The sequence below is a fragment of the Chenopodium album genome, chromosome 13, assembly GCF_948465745.1.
Source record: "Chenopodium album chromosome 13, dcCheAlbu1.1, whole genome shotgun sequence".
Classification (NCBI taxonomy): domain Eukaryota; kingdom Viridiplantae; phylum Streptophyta; class Magnoliopsida; order Caryophyllales; family Amaranthaceae; genus Chenopodium; species Chenopodium album.
In genome coordinates, this window is record NC_137846.1 from 13,705,901 (window position 1) to 13,726,016 (window position 20,116).

The following is a 20,116-nucleotide window of genomic DNA, read 5'->3' on the forward strand; positions in this document are numbered from 1 at the left end:
CTACAACCCTTAACTTATGGTTTTCAAGGAATATAGGTTGTATGTACTCAGTGTTTTTGAGAGGCAGGGGTTCAACATCAGTTAGAGAAATACCAAAGCTTTCAAAGACATAGGTAAGGAGGTTACCATATCCTACCTTCCAACCCTTAGGAACACAGTGGGTGAGGTGTTGGATCATGATAGAGGGAAAGTTGATTTGGATCTTTTTGGCTAGGCAATAAATTAAGACAGAGTCAAGCTTGTTGGCACTGTCTCTCTTTTGAGAACGAGGGATAATGTCATTGTACACGAATTTTAACAGGATTTTGTCAAGAGGGGTTAGGTCATTGTGGTTTATGTAGGTTTCCTCTGGGTCACCTCCTAAAAACTCCACAATCTCATCTATATTAGCATCAGGAAGAGGGTTTCTTATCACATTGTTCTTGAAATAGATATCATAACCAGTATTGGGAACATCAAACAACTCAGCCAAGTACATCGCATCAAATTCAATGTTTTTCTTAAGCACACAACAATGAATCACACCTTTAGAATATTTAAAGCTTTTACAGAAATCCTTCATAACATCAACATACAAACTCCGATTGAAACATTCACCCAACAAATTTACCCAATTTTGGGCCTCAAACAAATCTAGCAATTCATACAACTTAACAGACCTACACCAAGGTAAATTGAGTACCAAACCTGTTACAAAGTGCTCACTGCTTTTCTCCAACTTTTTCATGGACGCCGGTTTGTCTCGATAGTTGATACCCATCTCCGGAATGTTCTCGATTTCTTCTTGCATGTCATCAGCTTTCCTCTTGCGAGAAGTATTAGATTCAGTGGGGAACTCATGCTTGGAGGCTTCGAGATTTTGGGTTTCCGGAATAATTTCCATGGTGATTTCTGGAACAAGGTTTGTGTTTGCTTCGGCTTCAACTTGGGTTTTTGGTGAGACAGACATTGGTGAGAAATTTTGATCGGAGTGATGAGAGAGAAGGTAATTTTTGTGAGGTGTAATTTTTGGTGAGGCTGACATGTTTTTATGGTGGAGGTAACTTGGGGGAGTGAATAAGTGAGGTGTCGTTTGGGAGGTGAGGTGAATTTAGTTGATTTGACACTCCTATTTATTGCTTAGGGAAACGTAAACCGTGTTTCAAGAGAGTAATGGATGTGGGTAAATTTTGAACAAAAGATAATGATGAATTTTGATATATTCATCCGAATTTAGTGTTTAGATAAAAAATTTGAATTTTGAAGATCAGATAAACACAACAATTTTATCTTTTGAATTCAATGAAATTGCTTGCAAATACAACTTGATACACGGAACAATTCAATAAGGCTCATGCAATCAATTTTGGACTTCTAATATCTATGACTTTCAAATTTACATGCCCATTATTAAATGTTACTCCTGCTCACTACTTGCCTTAACTATGTAATTAAACATATAACACTTGTGCACAGTATACAATAGTTTAAGCACGTCAGTTTGAGTTTCATACCTGAGGGAACTTGATGCATTTCTCTTAGTATAACTTAATCATCCCAAGTTCCATTCTCATCTTCTCATGCCTTTCTCTATTCAAGGGCTTAGTTAATATATCTGCAATTTGATTGTCAGTTTGGCAGAAATCTAACTTAATTAAACCCTTTTCAACATTATCCTTAAGGAAATGATGCCTTATATGAATATGCTTGACTCTTGAATGATGGACTGGATCTTTAGATATGCAAATTGCACTAGTGTTATCACAATAGATAGTAATGCAATTAAATTTAATACCAAAGTCACGCAACTGTTGTTTGATCCAAAGGACTTGAGAGCAACAAGCAGCTGCTGCTACATACTCAGCCTCTGCAGTAGACAATGCAACAGTATTTTGTTTCTTGGAACCCCAAGAAACTAGACAAGAGCCAAGGAACTGAACCATACCTGAGGTGCTTTTCCTGTTGACTAAGTCACCAGCATAGTCAGCATCAGTAAATCCTCTAAGCATAAAGTCATCACTTCTAGGATAGAACAGACACAGGTTATCTGTTCCTTTGAGGTATCTCAAAATTCTCTTAACAGCCGTTAGATGAGATTCCTTAGGGTTAGACTGAAATCTAGCACACAATCCAACACTAAAAGAGATGTCAGGCCTACTGGCTGTTAGATATAGCAATGAACCAATCATACCTCTATAAGTCGTTTGATCCACACTTGCTCCTTGTGGATCATCATCAAGTCTCGTTGCTGTTCCCATAGGTGTGTGATTTGTCTTGACATTCTCCATGTTGTACTTCTTCAGAAGTTCCTTGATGTACTTCTGCTGGTGAATCATTATTCCTTCTGCTGTTTGCTTTATTTGGAGTCCAAGGAAGAAATTTAGTTCACCCATCATGCTCATCTCAAATTCACCACCCATTAGCTCAGCAAAGTACTTGCACAAACCATTGTTAGTAGCACCAAATATAATATCATCAACATAAATCTGTACTACCAACAAATCAGTTCCTCTAGATTTAAGAAAAAGGGTTTTATCAACCTTTCCTCTTTTGAAATCATTTTTCAGGAGGAACTTTGAGAGCCTTTCATACCAGGCTCTTGGTGCTTGCTTAAGCCCATAAAGAGCTTTATCAAGCTTGAAGACATGATTTGGAAACTTAGGATTTTCGAAACCTGGAGGTTGTTCTACGAACACCTCCTCATTTAAGTAACCATTTAGAAAAGCACATTTCACATCCATTTGATAGAGTTTGAAACCCATAAAAGAAGCAAAAGCTACTAGGATTCTAATAGCTTCTAATCTAGCTACTGGAGCAAAGGTTTCATCGAAATCAATACCTTCCTGTTGGTTATAGCCTTTCACAACCAACCTTGCCTTGTTTCTTACAATGGTACCATGCTCATCCAGCTTGTTCCTGAACACCCACTTGAGCCCAATGATCTTCTTTTCCTTAGGCTTTGGCTCAAGGTGCCAGACTTTGTTCCTTTCAAACTCATTTAGTTCCTCTTGCATGGCTACTATCCAGTCAGCATCTCCCAAGGCTTCTTGATGATTTCGAGGCTCTAGGATGGATAGAAATGCTTGGAACGCACAAAAGTTCCTCATTTGTGATCTGGTTTGAGTTCCTTTCCCAATGTCACTGATTATGAGATCAGTAGGATGGGAACCTCTATACCTGAATGGCTTGGGATGAAATTCCCTTGCTGGAACTCCAATTTGAGGAGCTTCTTGTCCTGTTCCCTCTGCTTGTTCCTCTTCAGCTTGTTCCTCATTCACCTGTTCATCTTGGTGAGGAACGTCTTCATTCTCTTGAGGTTCTTCTTCTGCTGCAGGATGCTTTTCTTTGGCTTGCTTTTGATCTTCTTCTTCATCTTTGTCTCTGATCAATCCTATTTCAAAATCATTATCTTCTTCCTGTTCCTGTACACTCACAAACTGATTAACTTCATCAAATATTATGTGAATGCTTTCCTCAACACACATTGAGTTCTTATTGTAAACTCTATAAGCTTTGCTATCAGAGGCATATCCAAGAAATATAGCCTCTTCACTTCTCTCATCAAATTTGCCTAGATTTTTCTTACCATTATTATGTACAAAGCACTTACAACCAAAGGCCCTAAGATGAGATATGTTTGGTTTCCTTCCCCTGAAAAGTTCATAGGGAGTCTTGTTGATGATGCTTCTGATTGTTACTCTGTTAAGAATGTAACATGCTGTATTCACGGCTTCAGCCCAGAATTTCCTTGGCAATCCACTTGCAATCAGCATGGTTCTAGCCATTTCCTCAAGGGTTCGATTCTTCCTTTCCACGACCCCATTCTGTTGGGGGGTTCTTGGAGCTGAGAAGTTATGGTTCATGCCATTTTCCCTGCAAAACTCATCGAATCTTGAGTTCTCAAATTCAGTTCCGTGATCTGATCTGAGATGGACTAGTGAGTAACCACTGATTTTCTGTATTTTCTTAGCAAAAGCAACAAACTCGTCAAAAGTTTCATCTTCACTTGCAAGGAAAATAACCCAAGTGAATCTGGAATAATCATCAACAATAACCAAAACATATTTCTTGCCACTCCTGCTTTGAATTCTCATGGGACCACACAAGTCCATATGGATTAGTTCCAAAGGCTTTGTAGTGCTCACCATTTTCTTCAATTTAAAAGATGAACGAACATGCTTGCCTTTCACACATGCATCACAAACTTTATTCTGTAGGAACTTGATAATAGGAAGTCCCACAACCAAGTCCCTTGACCTTAGTTTGTTAAGTAATGAAAAGCTAGCATGTCCAAAACGTTTATGCCATAGCAGGGGATCATCTTCAACAACACTCAGACATGTAAGGTTGTTCCTTGGGATTAAGTTGAGGTCTACAGTATATGTATTCCCTCTTCTTGTTCCTTCTAGAACAACCTTTCCTGATTTGTTGTTGATGATGTTACAAGAATCAGAAGTAAAGCTTACAGAGTTTCCCTTATCACAAAATTGTGATATACTGAGCAAATTGTGCATTAAGCCCTCGACCAGGAACACATTATCAATGGAATGAGATTTTGATCTTCCAATTTTTCCTTTTCCAATGATCTCGCCCTTCTTATTGTCCCCAAAGGTTACTGTTCCTCCAGGGTAGTCTTCTAGTGAGAGGAATTTTGATTTATCACCTGTCATATGCTTTGAACACCCGCTGTCGAGATACCACGAGTTGTTCCCCCTCACTAGAACCTGCAAGAAAACTAAGCATTAGTATCAGGAACCCAGGTTTCCTTGGGTTCCTTTGACGTGGATGCAATATCAGTTTTCTTGACCCACACTTGTTTTACATTCCTTTTATTAGCCTCTTCTCTATTCCAACATTGACCATAGAGATGTCCAGTCTTACCACAAAAGGTACACATCTTCATGCTAGGAAGCTCAACATATTTCTTTTGTTTACCTTTTCTCTTGGTCATATAACCAAGTCCTTCTGTTCTTTTTCCTTGAGCTTCAGCAATCCATTTGGGTATAACTTTTGGGTCAATACTCCTATCCTTTCTAGCATTCAGTTCATTTTCAAGTTGATCTTTTTGATTCCTTAAGGTCGAAAGTTCATTTTTCAGATTTTCAAAATCAACATTGAATTTAAGCAACTGATCACTCGAGGAACTGCTAGAACTGATATCAGAATTCATGAGCTTATACTGAGTTAATTCAACATTCAGAAGAATACTTTCATTCTTGATTCTATCAGCTATCTCTTTTATGTGTTCATACTTAACATTTAGCTCTTGCAATTTGCTTTGGGACTTGGCATAAGCTGTTTCCAACCAAGTGCCATGTTCCTTGCAAACCTTAAGAGCCTTCTCACACTTATTTAGTTTCACACAAGTTTCTCTAAAGAATTCTTCTTCTTCTAGACACAAATCTATTAAGACATCTTTAGAGAGAGTTTTAAGCTGTTTAGGATCAAGAAATACCTCTTTATGGAGTTCCTCAAGGTTGGCCTTTTCATCATCTGATTTGACCATCAGACACAGATTGGTTGTCTCCTCTTCTGGTTGGTCATCCTCATCTTCTTCACTGTCAGAATCACCCCAAGCTGCAATCATGGCTTTCCTCATGTCCGACTTTTGAAAGTTTGCTTTGCTGAATTTTTCTCTTCCTTGCTCCTTGCCCTTTCCTTTTCCTTTATCATTTTCCCAGAGAGGACAATCTCTGATAAAGTGATCTGGGGATCCACACTTGTGGCAGCTGTAGTCAGGTTTGGCATTAGAGTTCTTTTTCCCGAAGTTCCTTGAGGTGCGGCCTTTCTTGAATATCCTTTTGAACCTTCGAACGATCATGGCAGCTTCATCCTCGTCTACTTCTGAGTCTTCCTCCTCCTCTGCTTTCAGAGCCAACCCCTTGTTCCTCATGGTTTCAGTGTTGACTCCAAGGTGCAACTCGTGGGTCATGAGAGAGCCAGCAAGTTGCTCGATGTTGAACTTGGTGAAGTCCTTAGTTTCCTGTAGGGCTGTCACCTTAGCTCTCCATCTCTCGTCCTGTGGAAGACTTCTGAGAACCTTCCTAACCTGCTCATCTGTAGGAATCTGTCTACCAAGGGAAACCAGCTCATTTATGATGTTAGTAAAACGAGTTAGCATCTCCTGGATGGTTTCCTTAGGTTGCATCTCGAATCTTTCATACTTAGACATAAGTAGATCGATTTTTGAGCGTTTAACCTCATTAGTTCCTTCATGAGTAATCTGCAGCAAATCCCAGATTTCCTTTGCGTTCTTGCACCCCATAACACGATTGTGTTCATGAGGTCCAAGCCCCCAATGGAGCAATTTCACAGCCATAGCATTGATTTCCATTTTGTCAAAATCCTCTTTTTCATATTCAGACATAGGCTTAGGGATTACCTCATTCTGAGCATTTGTTTTGGTGACTTCGAAATCACCAACTTCAATGACCCTCCAAACTTGGTAGTTCTCCGCCTTGATAAAGATCTCCATACGGTTCTTCCAGTAGGTATAGAACTTCCCGTTGAACATAGGAGGTCTCTGAGTTGAGTATCCTTCCTCGAGCTTTTCGTGAGTATTCATTTTCTCCAAGACCTTTCTTCTTCAGGGTTTCCTGATTCTCTTAGAAGTTTGGCTCTGATACCAATTGTTGTTTCAATGAATACTACAAGAAGGGGGGGTTGAATTGTAGTATGAGAGTTTAGCCAAACTTTTTGCGGAATTAAAATTAAGTTAGCTAAAGGAACTGAGAGATTAACTAAAGGAACTAAAGTATGCAAGAGAGATTTTACGTGGAAAACTCCTTGGCCCTAACAAGGAGAAAAACCACGACCACTTGGGATTTTGGGAAAAGAATCTTCACTAGAATAGGGCAAATGATCCTATTACAAGCTAAAGACTCAAACTCAAGTTCCTCTATGAACTTGAGACCCTGAGGAACAAGTCACCCAACTTGTTACTCTTCTCTTCTCTTTCTCTCTTCTCACTTCTCTGTTCTCTCTTCTCTTTCTCTGTTCTCTGTTCTCTTTCTCTGTTCTCTCTTCTCTTTCTCTTCTCTTTCTCTTCTCTTTCTCTTTTCTCTTTCTCTTTTCTCTTTCTCTTCTCTTTCTCTTCTCTTTCTCTTTTCTCTTCTCTTTCTCATACACAAATGTTCACTCGAACTTCCCCATTCTCCAATTACAACTCGAAAGAAAAACAAACTCTAGTATAAGAACATTAAGAACACTCTAATCAACTTATGTGGAATTGGACGCTTGACTCAATTAAAAGCTTGAAAACTTATGTGAGCAAGGACGAGTTTTTCCAACAGAAATCAAGAGCTATTTATAGAGCTATAAACGCTTTGGAAAACTTCATTGTGCAGCAAACCCATTACACCACTACTCATGCCCACTAAGAAGATCATGTCCCTTAATTTAAGGAACCATGAACTCCTCAATTTTGCAGAACCACGACTTGATGAAGAACGTGGGAGAGTAGGCCGCAAGTTTTGGAAAACATGGTGATTTTATTTTTTTCAAAAGATATTTTCGAAAGTAAGAAAATAAAATAAAATCTTTTTGCACAAGATACTTTCGAAATTCAGAAAGAAATAAAATCCCTTTCAAAAGATAAACGTTTTAGATTGCAACCGTTTTCCTAAAAACTAGCATGCACAATTTTATCTTCTTAGACCAATTCCACACAGATTTTTCGAGTGCCATTTAATATCTTATACTTACATAAATCCTAAAATATAAAAATATATTTAGTCTTCATGTTCTCTGATGAAGCTTCTACTCCGAGGCTTCTGTTCCTTGGAAGGAACTTCTCTTCTCTGGTGATGCTTCTTCTCTGAAGCTTCTGTTCCCTGAGGGAACCTTCTCTTCTCAAGTCTTCATTTCTGAAGCGCCAGTTCCTGTGAGGGAACTCTTCTTTTTGGATAGCTTTGTTTCTGGCCTTCCTGTTCCTCATGGTATCTTTGCTCGACACTTAATTCTCCTAGTCTTTGCACCGATCACACACTCAAACAATCAAGCCTTTATTAGTATGTAAGTAAGTGAGGTTGTGTCATCATCAAAATCATTAAGTCCAACAGAATTAATAATTATATTTTGATAAGTTTTACTTGGAATAAAATATTATTTTATGAAAATACGATTTCAATTTTCATACGGACTTTACAAGTCAATTTTGATTGATAAGTGGACTCCGTGTTTGAAAGTGCGTAGGAATCCAGGCTGTCGCCAAACGACAGGCTTATCGCCACGCGACAGAGCTTGTCGCCAAGCGACAAGGTTGGTTTTGCGGCGACAGTGTGGAGTTTTATTCCTTATCAAATTCTACCTATTTCCGGACTGTTTTCTTATAAATAGGATCATGAACCTCCGTTTTTATTCATCAATCATCTACAATCAACTCTCATCAAGAATTTCTTGATTCTCTCTCTCTTTCTAAACCAACCCTTTCCACAAACACAATTCCTCATACATTAGCACTAGACACACCTAGCCAAGTTCGAAGTTTCCTCCGCCCTAGACGTGAAAGGTTTGATATTTGAGGGTTTGGTCCCAAATCTCAATTTCAAATATTTAATTTGATTGTTTTGATTTATATTTTCCTTGAAGTTACTAACGCGTGTATTTTGTTATTAGAAAGAGGCACGAGGCATCAAAGTATGTAATCTTATTGCTCTATTCTTGTAGAAAGCATGTTTAAATTTGTTTAATTCCTAGTATCATGTTAGGATGTCTTTATTGCTTTCTAGTATCATGTTTAGGGTGCTTCCTCTTTCCTAATATCATGTTAGTATCATGCTAGGGCTAAAGCTTTGATTTTTATGTTTAGTGATATGCTAGGATTTGTTATTAATCTTGTTAGTATCATGCCTAGGATCTTGCTATTATTATGTTTTAACATGATTATTATTGTTATAATTATTGTTTTTATAATTATTATGATTTATGATTATTATGTTGCTTGATATTATATTATTGTTGTTGCTTGATCACGCCTTTTATGCATGTTTAAAGGGAATTTGTACTTGTAATCACGCTTAATAAGATAATTAATAATCTTGTTTAGGGCTAATATGATTATAATTCAAGTGATCGCCATTAATAGATGCATTAAATTCAACCAACATAGATAAACAGGTTTAGGGTTAACCTATTGATTGCGTGTTAGTCAGAAAGCGCACATGAATACGAGAAGAATGAAGTAGAGGCCTATTTAGGGCAGGTTCAATCTCTTTTAGGTTGGATTTGTACCTTCATCCCCGAACCCCATTTGGTTCAAGACCTTTTGGAGTTGACGATCTCATGGATCGTTAAGGGGTGTAATCTTCACCTTGTGAACGGTTTACAAGTTCTTAAAACTTGTTGGCGACTCTTTTGCTCTAGCTTCCTTCCCTTTGGACGCCACCATGCTTAAGTGTATGATCACAGTGGGGTTCAAGTTTGGGGTAATGCTTGAAATATTCTCTACAATGTTGTATGGAAAATGAAATATAGAATGAATATTTGCACTACATCTTCATCTTTCATTCTTTCTTTTCCTCTATTTTATAACAATTTTTTTTTTTTTTTTTATTTTTGAATAGTATGTAAAGACCATTATACTCTTATTTTTTTTTAACTTTATTTATTAATTATTGTTATTTACCTTAAATTATCCACTTGTATTATATTCCCTCAGTTTTTAAATACTTGCTTCACTTTCCATTTCCGGCCGTTATTAAATACTTACTCCATTTCCTTAATTGGATAAATTTTACAATATTTAATTCAATTCTCCCACCTAATAGATCCAATATAAATCATACTACATTATGGGACGGGGGAATACTACATTTTTTTTTAAAAAAAAAAAAAATTTAGTCAACTACGAAGAACTATATTATGGGACGGGGGAGTACTACATGTTTTCCCCTTTTCCAGTCCATTTTAACTTCTCACCCATCATCGTTGAAAATATCAGGATTTCTGATCAATCAATGCTATATATGTGACCAAAAAAGGGAAAGATATTTGTTTAATAAACTAACTCTGGGTGTTTAAGGTGATGAATGTTAATTGCTGCTAATATGGAAGTGATGATACCTATTTTGATTTGTTGGTAATGAATTCAGAGAAGTAACTTTTACAATTACACATCAAAACTTCTGGACTTTGACTACCTAAGTCCCAATGTGCCATCTGTAGTTAGGGGTCTTAGCCAAAGGTTGTTGCTTACCACCCAACTAAAATTTAACCAAGTATTGTATTTGTTTTGTATATGTTATACTAGTATGACTTTTTCAGGTACAGGGGAGTGTTCCCCTTTAGAGTCTAGACCCTAGAGTCTATACACAATTACACACCCTCACCCCTTGCTTTCTTAGAAATGGAAGGCATGCACTCGCAGTGTTGATGAAGATATGCCTTCAGGCCATCTAGCTGCTGGGAATCAAAGCTTTCAGCAACAGGTCGGAAAAAGACATGCTAAACCGCAATCTAGGGGAAGGGAGGGGGGGGGGGGGGGGGGTTGGTATGCAGCAATTAAAATTGAGGGCATTCCAAAAGCCCAACAAAAACCTTTAGTTTCAGAAAAAAGGATGTATGAGTTCTGACAATAATTTCGGAATATGAAGTAAATTCTCTTATTGCTAAAAAGGAGGGAAACCCTAAAAGAACATCAATAATAAGTTGCATATGCATTCTGCTGCAATGACCTAAAACCTAAGAATTATGACCCACGTGCTGCAAGAACGAGCTTGACTATCAGGAAATTACATGGGACTTCCAAAATCAATGATCCTTAACCATCTTGCTTCTCTGCCTCCTCACCATATTCATTTTCATCATCATCATCATCCTCCTCATCTCCATCTGCATTATCATATATGCTAGGCAAACTGAATTTGTTTAATTCACTTCTTGAATCTTCTCTATCCGAGTAGTCAAGCCCAAACTTTGTGTCTCGATGCTTCACAAGGAGCCATCGTAATAGCCGATCTTCTTTGTTCAAGTAATGAAGCTCCTTGTTTATATTGGGTGTTGCCATCATGGTCATTTGCATCAGTTGTCCCTACATGTATAAAGCAAATATATCACATGTCCATACATGTTAAAGACTATTATCCTCATTCATCGGAAAACCAAAGACTCTGCATATAGCAAAGCTAGAACACATCTGAACATAGTGTGATTCACAAAGAAAACATTTATATTGGGTGTTGCCATCATGGTCATTTGCATCAGTTGTCCCTACATGTATAAAGCAAATATATCACATGTCCATACATGTTAAAGACTATTATCCTCATTCATCGGAAAACCAAAGACTCTGCATATAGCAAAGCTAGAACACATCTGAACATAGTGTGACTTCACAAAGAAAACATATCCAAGCTGGATGACAATAGTGGACAGAAAATCAGTGCATGAACAAATACAGTCTTTATTAGTCAGGAATCATTTCAGAGAAAAACCTCGATATTGAAGAGACAGCAGGGTTGATACAACTTGAACTAGGGGAAGCAAATCACTTTGTTACAGAAGAGCAATACAATCAGAAATCATATTACTAGGATCTCCACCAGTACAAACAAAAAGACCAAATAAAAAAAGGGGATATCTCAGCCAACTGAGCTTAGTTAACCATCAAACTGGTACATAAACCAAAACTTCCCAAGAGTTCTACCTCAACCTAAACACCACCAAAGTTCTACTTCCAACCTCACTCGGAAGTGAGTGTTTCTGAGTTTGGCGCCCCACTCACCCCCCCCCCCCCCCCCCAACCCCCCACCTCCCCCTCTCCTTTTCTCTAAAAATCGATCCCACATCAAAAGGGATATTCATCATGGTTTACCTAACTTTTAAGAAACAAGATAGACAAACCTGAAAATTTTTACATTTAATAAATCTAATCCCTAAATATTGCTTTTGTTATCTTCACAAAAGCCTCACAAAGCCACCGTTTAGTTGTATAAAGGAGTATAACTGACCAGCTGTTAGTGGCTGCAAGGTCCAGAATACTACTGTGAATGTTCAAGGAAATTAACCTTGAATAATCAAAAGGTCTCATCACCGAAGCATCCAAATGGATCAATGCTCCCAAGCTTCTCACAATGATAAGACAAGAAAGTCCATAGCCTGAAATTAAGGACAAATACCATTACCCATGTTGATTAATGTATCCGTTACACAAGCCCCATTACTTGTTTCTATAACTTTCAATGGTTCTTCATCTCAGTCTCTAACACTCTATTGAGATTGACTTCACGCATTTCTTTGCATGACACTAACATAACTAATTGACTTGACACTATACCAATTACCAATATACATAATGCAACATTCCTGGCTTATATAACTTGTTAAAAAAAAGCAAGCATTATAAGCCCTCAAAAAGCTTTGTTGGTCTTATGATGGAGTTTAAGGCATATACACATGTTAAAGTTCACTTTGAAGGTTGAATACCCAAAGAAAGCTATTCTTCATAATTGGTTTGGTTTACAAACCTAATCAATTTTGTTACTGGCTCTGATGTAAATTTAAGAAGACAAGTATTGGAATTGCTAGGAGATTGCTAAAAATTAAACCTAGACTAGTTCTATTCAGAGTGCAATACATTGTAGAGAAACTAGTCTCAGGTAATATCTACTAAACATGATATCAATTCTTATTTTATTGAGTCTTGCAAAACCTTTAAAGGCTTTAATATAAGTTCGGAAAAGGAAAAAAAAAAAAAAAGTTATCAATTATCATAGGCTGCGCTTGTGCTACAAGATACATCTTGATATGCATAGTGAACTCATTTTAATGATAACATGGACATATCAAGAATCCATATTATTACGAAGTATAAGTTTCTATTCTCTAAATGTCAATATGTCCTTAAATTAATGGGGTAACTGCAAAATAGGCTGAGCAGCTTGATAGATCCTAAAAAAGAATTGCACTCCACTTCATCTCTCCAATTAAACTAAACTGACTAAGCTTTTTAAACCAAATCCATGTGAACTTGTCAAAATACTTGACTGTGCTTAATTGTACTCCTGATCTTCACCATCAAATTACATCTCTTGTGCGTCAACTTGAAGGTCAAATTAAGCTAATTGAACCCAAGTACCAAAGTTTTTATCTCATTTGTTTTTTCTCGAGCTGCTGTGTTTTCCTCTTCTTCAGCCATATAGCCCAATTACCCTTAAACATCAACACTTAGCTTCTAGCCTTCTAATAATCTTTCTCCTAGGCCCTTGATGCCACTTGCATGCCATATATTACTGTTAACTCATGCATCAAGGACAACAAAAGTTTGTTAGCTATAATGGAGATGCTGAAGAATGAATGAGACGTAGCATGGACCGTATGGTAATATCATTTGAGGTTTGAGCTTCTTCATATCTTGAGTATGAGAGCTATAGAATGGTTTGACTTACTTTCAGAAGATTTAGAGCTGAGTCTCAGGCTCTTTTAGGCAACCATGTAACATAAAGCTATTTCCTAATTAGGGAAGCTAGGGGGCGCTTTTGAGGTCTTATAAGTTATATATGGACCTAAAAGCTACTAATTGTAAAGAATAAAATCAAGAGGTTTTGGCTTGAATTCAGTTTTAAAAACCCTTGCTGTGACTTGTATTGAATTCAATGGTTGTGCTTAGAAAGAGACCCTCAAACTAGCAAGTTTAGACTTCTTATAAGATTTATTTATCCAACATGATAATCTTTCCTTTTACCAAAAGTACAAGGCCAAAAAAAAAAAAAAAAAAAAAAAAAAAACCCATATACTTTTGCCTTTGGCAATCTTCAAGTTAATAAACATGAGAATCGAGCAAGATCTCCTAAAGGACTTGACTCTCACTCATGATTTCATGAAGTTTCCCATAAAGAAAATCTTTTGTGGAATAACTTCCACCACCTACACCCTCCCCTCTTCCCTTCCCCTTAAAAACATAAAGAACAAGGGAAAAAAAACATAAAAAAGACGTACATTGACACATGACAAGCAATAAAAACAGGGAAAGAAAACCTGCCAAGAATTCTTCCCAAAAAGCGGCACATACATTCTTCCTTTGATAGATGTATGGAGGAAGTGGCTAGGCCTATTTTGGACACAAGCAACCTTGAGTAGTACCCAAAATGAGTACCAACAAATTCTTTATTGGTACCAAATTGACATAATGGCACTAATTAAACCCCTCTTCTAACTGGTACCAAGAAGAAGTGTATTGGTACTCTTAGTAGGGGTACCAAAGCACAACCTTTGTACCAATAACACATTTATTGGTGCCACTTAGGAGGTGTTTGGTATGGGCTTTTTATAGGGCTGGAAACGGAATCAAGTTATCGTTTCCGTTAGAACATGTTTGGTTAATGAGTTAAGTAATAGAAACCGTTTCCTTCCTCTAACCCATTCCACCACTTTGTTTCCAGTGTAAAACTTGGGGAAACAAATCCCGTTTCTTTCCTCTATCTCTTCTCTCTCCTCTCATACGACAGATTTCCCCCAAAAAAAACTCATTTTTGATCGATGGAAGCCCACAAATTTCACTGATTTAATTTTCTTACTTCAAATTTCCAAATATCCACAACCTCGAGGTTTGTTATCTCTCAATTTTTTGTCGAAAAAACCCTAGAGTTTGATTATGTGTTGAATTTGTATATTTTTCATTCTGATTGTTTGTATTATGATTTTATATCTCGCAAGGATGATATTCCAAGGTCTCTATTTCTTTTGATTTCGTGTTTTTTGATTATTGTTTCTGAAATTAGGTTTTTGTTTGATCATTTGTTCATTTTTTATCGTTCATTTGTCTAAAATTAGGTTTCAATTTTTGTTCATTTTTTATTTGTTTCATGTATATTGCTCTAATTTTTGCTCTAGATTATTAATTTTTGTTCAATTTCATGTGATTATTAGTTATAGTAAGATGAACTGGTATAAATTGCTAGAAAAGCTGCAGTTGTTTCAATTTCATGCTGGATTTGTGGTAATGTTCCGAAATAATTGTGGCTAAAGAATGGTTTAATTCGTATATCATGGAATAATGTTTTAATTGTTTGTTTTCTTCCTGTATTTGGGATTAATTGAAAATTTGAAATTGGGCTTATTTGATGTTTGGCTAAAACTTGGCATGATGTGATAATATTGGAAATATTTTATGCATTGGTCTATTGAATTATTAAGTCAGTTAGGTCTATTGAATTATTAAGTTGTTCATGATGGAAAGATACTGTAGCTTGGGTCAAATTTGCAATTGAATGGAAGTATTTGTGAAATGTGATTAATTGAGAGAATCCGATGATGATTCCGAGAGTGATTCTGATGATGAGAGGGAATTTATTACAAGTGTTGCTACTTCAGATCATTGGACCAATTTTAGAAACAAATTAGCCCAAGATATGTATGTTTAACGATTAGAGGGTGAGAGGTAGACATGGTCAATAACACAAAAAGTATGATATGCCTTATAATCTGTTATGTTCAATTTTGTCTAATATGCCTTATAATCTGTTATGTTTAGTTCTGTCTAATATAATATGTTATGTCTAATGTATAATATGTTCTATTATAATCAGCCTTCTATTTTGTTCTCTTCAGTTCTAATATGCCTTTTAATCGACAATTTTTTCAGATGGAGGCTAGTCAAGCTAAGGGTGAGGCAAGCAATTGAGACAGAGGTAAAAATAAAAGGTATTGGACGTATAAAGAAGATGCGGTTCTAATAAGATATTTGCATGAGTTGAGTTGCGATCCGAAGTGGAAGTGTGAGAATGGGTTTAAGAATGGTTACATGAATAAGTTGGAAGAGATGATCAATGGTGTACTTCCTAATTGCGGCTTGAGAGCGGTTCCCTACATTGAGTTGAGGATTAAGCATTGGTCGGAGAAATATAGTGCATTCGCGGAAATGTTATCCACCTCAGGATTTGGATGGGATGGGAGATGCTGAGAAGAAGATTCTACAAGTAGATAAGTCGGTGTTCGACGGATGGGTAAAGGTATGAACTGCTTCTGTAATTTTTGTCATACGACCTGAGTTCTGTAATTTTTCTTAACTCACTGCCACTGCTTCTGTATTATCATTAGATGTAGCTAAATAATGTCTACTGGTATTGTGACTCTTTGGTAGCACATAGTAAAATTGTCTACTGCTACATTTTGGTTGTCCTCAACTTTGTCATTGTCTCCCAGTTTTTTTTTTTTGGCTGTGCTCAACCTTGCAGCCTGTTATTATCTGCTTGGATAATTTTTTTTACCTCTAGTTTCTGTTGATGAGTTAATGGGTAATGGCTGAGTGTGTTTGTGATTATTGATGGGTGTGATGATTAATTCTTCGGAGGCATGGGAGTCAAGGTTGGCTGAATGGTGTAAAATGTTGATGTAATTGTTATAAGTTGTGTGGCAGAAGTTGAGATATGTACAAATATATAGAGATTGAAGTGTTATGGTACATGCTCTTATGTACAAATATATAAGTTGCCTGCTTTGGTGATAAAGATTTTACTATCTGATGTATGAATGTAAATTACTTTACTTTTGGATACTTGTTTGCTGTCTAAAGACTAGCTGCTGCTGTTTTCAATTGCTTTTGAATTTACCTTGCTGGTTACTGATGCTACTGTGTAGGAGTGCTATTTTGGATGAGGTGGTGAAGTTAGATGGAATTTCTCCGTCAGAATCTTTAGAGGTTGCTACAATTCTCATGGCGGAAGAACATAAGCTTCGTATCTTCTATCAAGCGCAAACTAATATGAAGAAACAATATGCAATTAATCTTCTTAAGAAGAAGTAGAAAGTTTTGTCCTAAGTTGTTATGAAGAAACAAGGTTTTGGATGGTTTTTGAATGCTTTTTTTTTATTATTTTTTTTATTTGAGAATACTAGAATTTCAATGCTTTTGTAATCAACAATTTATGTGACTTTACCTATATCTAGCATATGATATATTATGGTAATCGGTTCAATATATATATATATATATGTATGTATGTATATTATGGTAATTAGTGTTGCTCTACATTGTATAATGTATAGCAAACGTTAGCCAAAACAACAAAAAATAGAAGAAAGTTATTTGTTTCCAAGTTATCTATGCCAAACAAGAGGAAAGGGATTGGTTATAATTGTTTACGTTTCCTTAGTAATACCAAACAACTAGTAAGGGTAACACTATATATTACCCTTTCCCCTCCTAATTTGTTTCCATTCCCTTACATTTACTAATTTGATACCAAACGCCCCCTTAAAGTGACTTATGTTCAAAATGGAAATAGGCCTCTTTTAATTTAGACAACCTCCTAAAGGGTGCCTCTATGCAGTAGCAAGATGACAACCTAATTTCCTAAAGCAATTCTAGATTCATTGAAAGCACTAAGGTTGTCAACTACCCACCCCCCCCCCCCCCCACACACACACTCCCCCTCCTTCTTTCATTCCTTGACCTCCTTGGTTTGATCCTAATCTATTTTTCTACTTCGTATTTTTTTTTTTTTTTGGTAGTCATTAACACATAAACTCCTCTAAAGGTTATATAACCTTTCATGCAAGATATTAACACAAAAAATAGTACGCAAGCCATATACATGAAAAAGAAATATAGATACTTCCACCTTCATCTTTCTTGATATTCTAAACATATACTCCCTCCATCACATAATATAATGTCTATTCCTATATTTATGGTCAAACATTATAACCTTGAACAAAAATTCTTGTTACTATAAATAAGAAACATAGTCATGTGAAATATCCTTAGACTTGTCTCTATATGTAGTTTTGAAATATCAAATTTTAAAAAAAAAAAAAAAAAATTGTTATTATAGAATACAAGATTTTATGATCAAAGGTACATCTTGAAGACCATACAAAATGAAATAAGCATTATATTATAGGATGGAGGGAGTACATTATTCAAGGTCAACCTAATCATCTAAACAAGACTTGGTAGATATCAAACTCAAGGAAGTTTTGGCCTTCGATTCAATGACATTATTGACATATGACAAAAGTTATATACCCAAAAGATTTACACAGCCATCATAGACTGAATCATCAAATTAGCCCCCAAAAAGTGATCTCAAAGCTGGCAATTGGGCAGGTCTGCCAGCAGAAGATAAAGCAAATAAACATAATCAAAATCTCGAGGCAAAGTGATCACTTCAACAACTAATACGCAAAATCATACCAACAGTATTGTATCGTTCCTAAAACGGAAAGAAAACGAAGGGTCTATCTTATTACCTGAAAGTATCTTCCATCCAGCTTCTTAATACCATAACCCAGATGAACAGTTCCAAAGGACTTAATCTCGGTGAGCACGCCATTTCGAGCATAAACGTGTTTCCCCACCCGAGCAATCAATTCCCTCAAGGAAGTATTCTTCACTTGAGGTTTCAGTAATAGCACACAGTCATAAAGTGGCATGTTTGATACACTTCTCCAACCCTAACTACTGAAATACCTCCAATCTATACAAAAAGTACACAATAAAACCACGAATCAATCGAAACAAATGTTTAATAATCAAACCAACAATTGCAATTAACAACATTTTACTTCAATATTCATATACATCAAAGTATCAAATCCTCACTCTATCGTCTCCCAAAATTGTAACATTTGAAATCAATATATGTATTGAAAATTCTACAATGATTTAATAACAACTATAAAATTTGCACTTTAACCTAAAATTTTAAGAACTTGAATTAGAATTCAATATATATTTGCAATTACTAATTAGACAAACAAGAAGTTAAATTTAGTAATTAACCTTTAAAATTTTGAAGTAGAGAACTCGGGGAATACAAGAGCTCGGTCCTTCCGTTGCCGGTACAATGTTGCCGCCGATTTGGTGGGAGTGTGAGAGAGGGAAGTGAGTTGTTCTTTCGATTTAAGCGTTTATTTCAGAAAAATAAAAGAGAAAGTTTAAGACATTTTTTGTGAAACTTTAATTTACGATTAAAATTTTTTTTAATTTTTTTTTTTTTTAACTATTTTCATATTTCAATTTTTTGTAAATTTTTTTTTTTTTATTTTTTTACAAAGATTCCCTCAAAAGAAAACAAAAAATTAGAAAAAGTAACGAAGGAGCTGACGCTTCCTTGCCGAAGTCGCAAGTTGATAAGCAGGCAAAATAGCATCCCGGAAACCTTCTTTATTAAGCAGACTGTAAAGGCTGAGAGGAGGTCTCTAAGTTGTTGCTGAATCCAAACAGTCGAAATGTCGATGGTAACGGAGTAAAGTTTATTGAATGGCAATGTGAGTAAAGATGGCACTAAGCCGGGCCGGCACGGCGAACACGAAAAAAGCACGATACTTTGTGTGTGGGCCGTGGGTCGACTTTATTTAGGAGAAACACGATAAGGCACGACACGACATGACCGGGCCCGGCACGACTAAACATGCTAAAATTAATACAATTTTGCTTAGTCATGCAAACCTGGCACGATGGAATGTGGGTCTGGCCGTGTAGGAGCCAACCTTTTGAAAACTTCAGCCCAACACGATACAAAACTCGTGGTGCGAGCCATGAGTCGGGTCTAACTAACCCCAAGACATGTGGGCTTGGCACAAGGCTCGGCCAGAGCCATCTTTAAATGCGAGACATACTAGTAAAATGAGAGAAGATTGAGTCACAAATTAAACTTATAATTGTAAATTCTTTGTAATGATCTGGGAGGCTGGGACATAGGCACATAGCCCAAGTCTACAAACTAATTTCATAATTAAAAATATACTTCCTATGAAATTAAATGTCACTAATTGATTCATTTTAAAGTGCATTTGTAAAACATCAATATTTTTTTAACCTAATTATGTATATATAAAATTATAAGGTTAACAATTAGAGTTATACATTTAAAATGTAAAAGTCAAAATGGAGCATGTATTGAAATCCAAAAAGGATTATGCACTCTTACATGAAAAAAAGCACGTCATTTGAAAAGTGTATCCGTGTCCGACACATATTAAATACAATGCAGCTTAGGGCCTGTTCTCTTCAGCTTATTTTCAGTTCACTTCAGCTCCAATAACTTCAGTTCAGTTCAATTCACTGCTGTTGGAAAATCTGCACATATAGGATCACAATATTCAGCTCAACTCCATTAAGTTCAATTTAGTTTAGTTTAGTTCAGTTCACTTCAGCTCAGTTCAGTAAATCAGAACAGACCCTTAAACATGCAAA

At 36.3% G+C, this 20,116-nt stretch overlaps 1 protein-coding gene across 1 annotated transcript; it reads right to left on the bottom strand.

Moving 5' to 3' along the window:
- Positions 1 to 10,479: 10,479 nt before the first annotated feature.
- LOC145576365 (uncharacterized) lies at positions 10,480 to 18,846 on the bottom strand. Its single transcript, XM_081634136.1, has 3 exons — positions 18,701 to 18,846; positions 18,169 to 18,395; positions 10,480 to 11,008 (listed from the first exon to the last, which is right to left on the bottom strand). Exons 2-3 carry the CDS (start codon positions 18,349 to 18,351, stop codon positions 10,739 to 10,741), a joined length of 453 nt encoding a protein of 150 aa, XP_081490262.1. The 5' UTR covers positions 18,352 to 18,395; positions 18,701 to 18,846; the 3' UTR covers positions 10,480 to 10,738.
- Between the last annotated feature and the right edge of the window lie 1,270 nt (positions 18,847 to 20,116).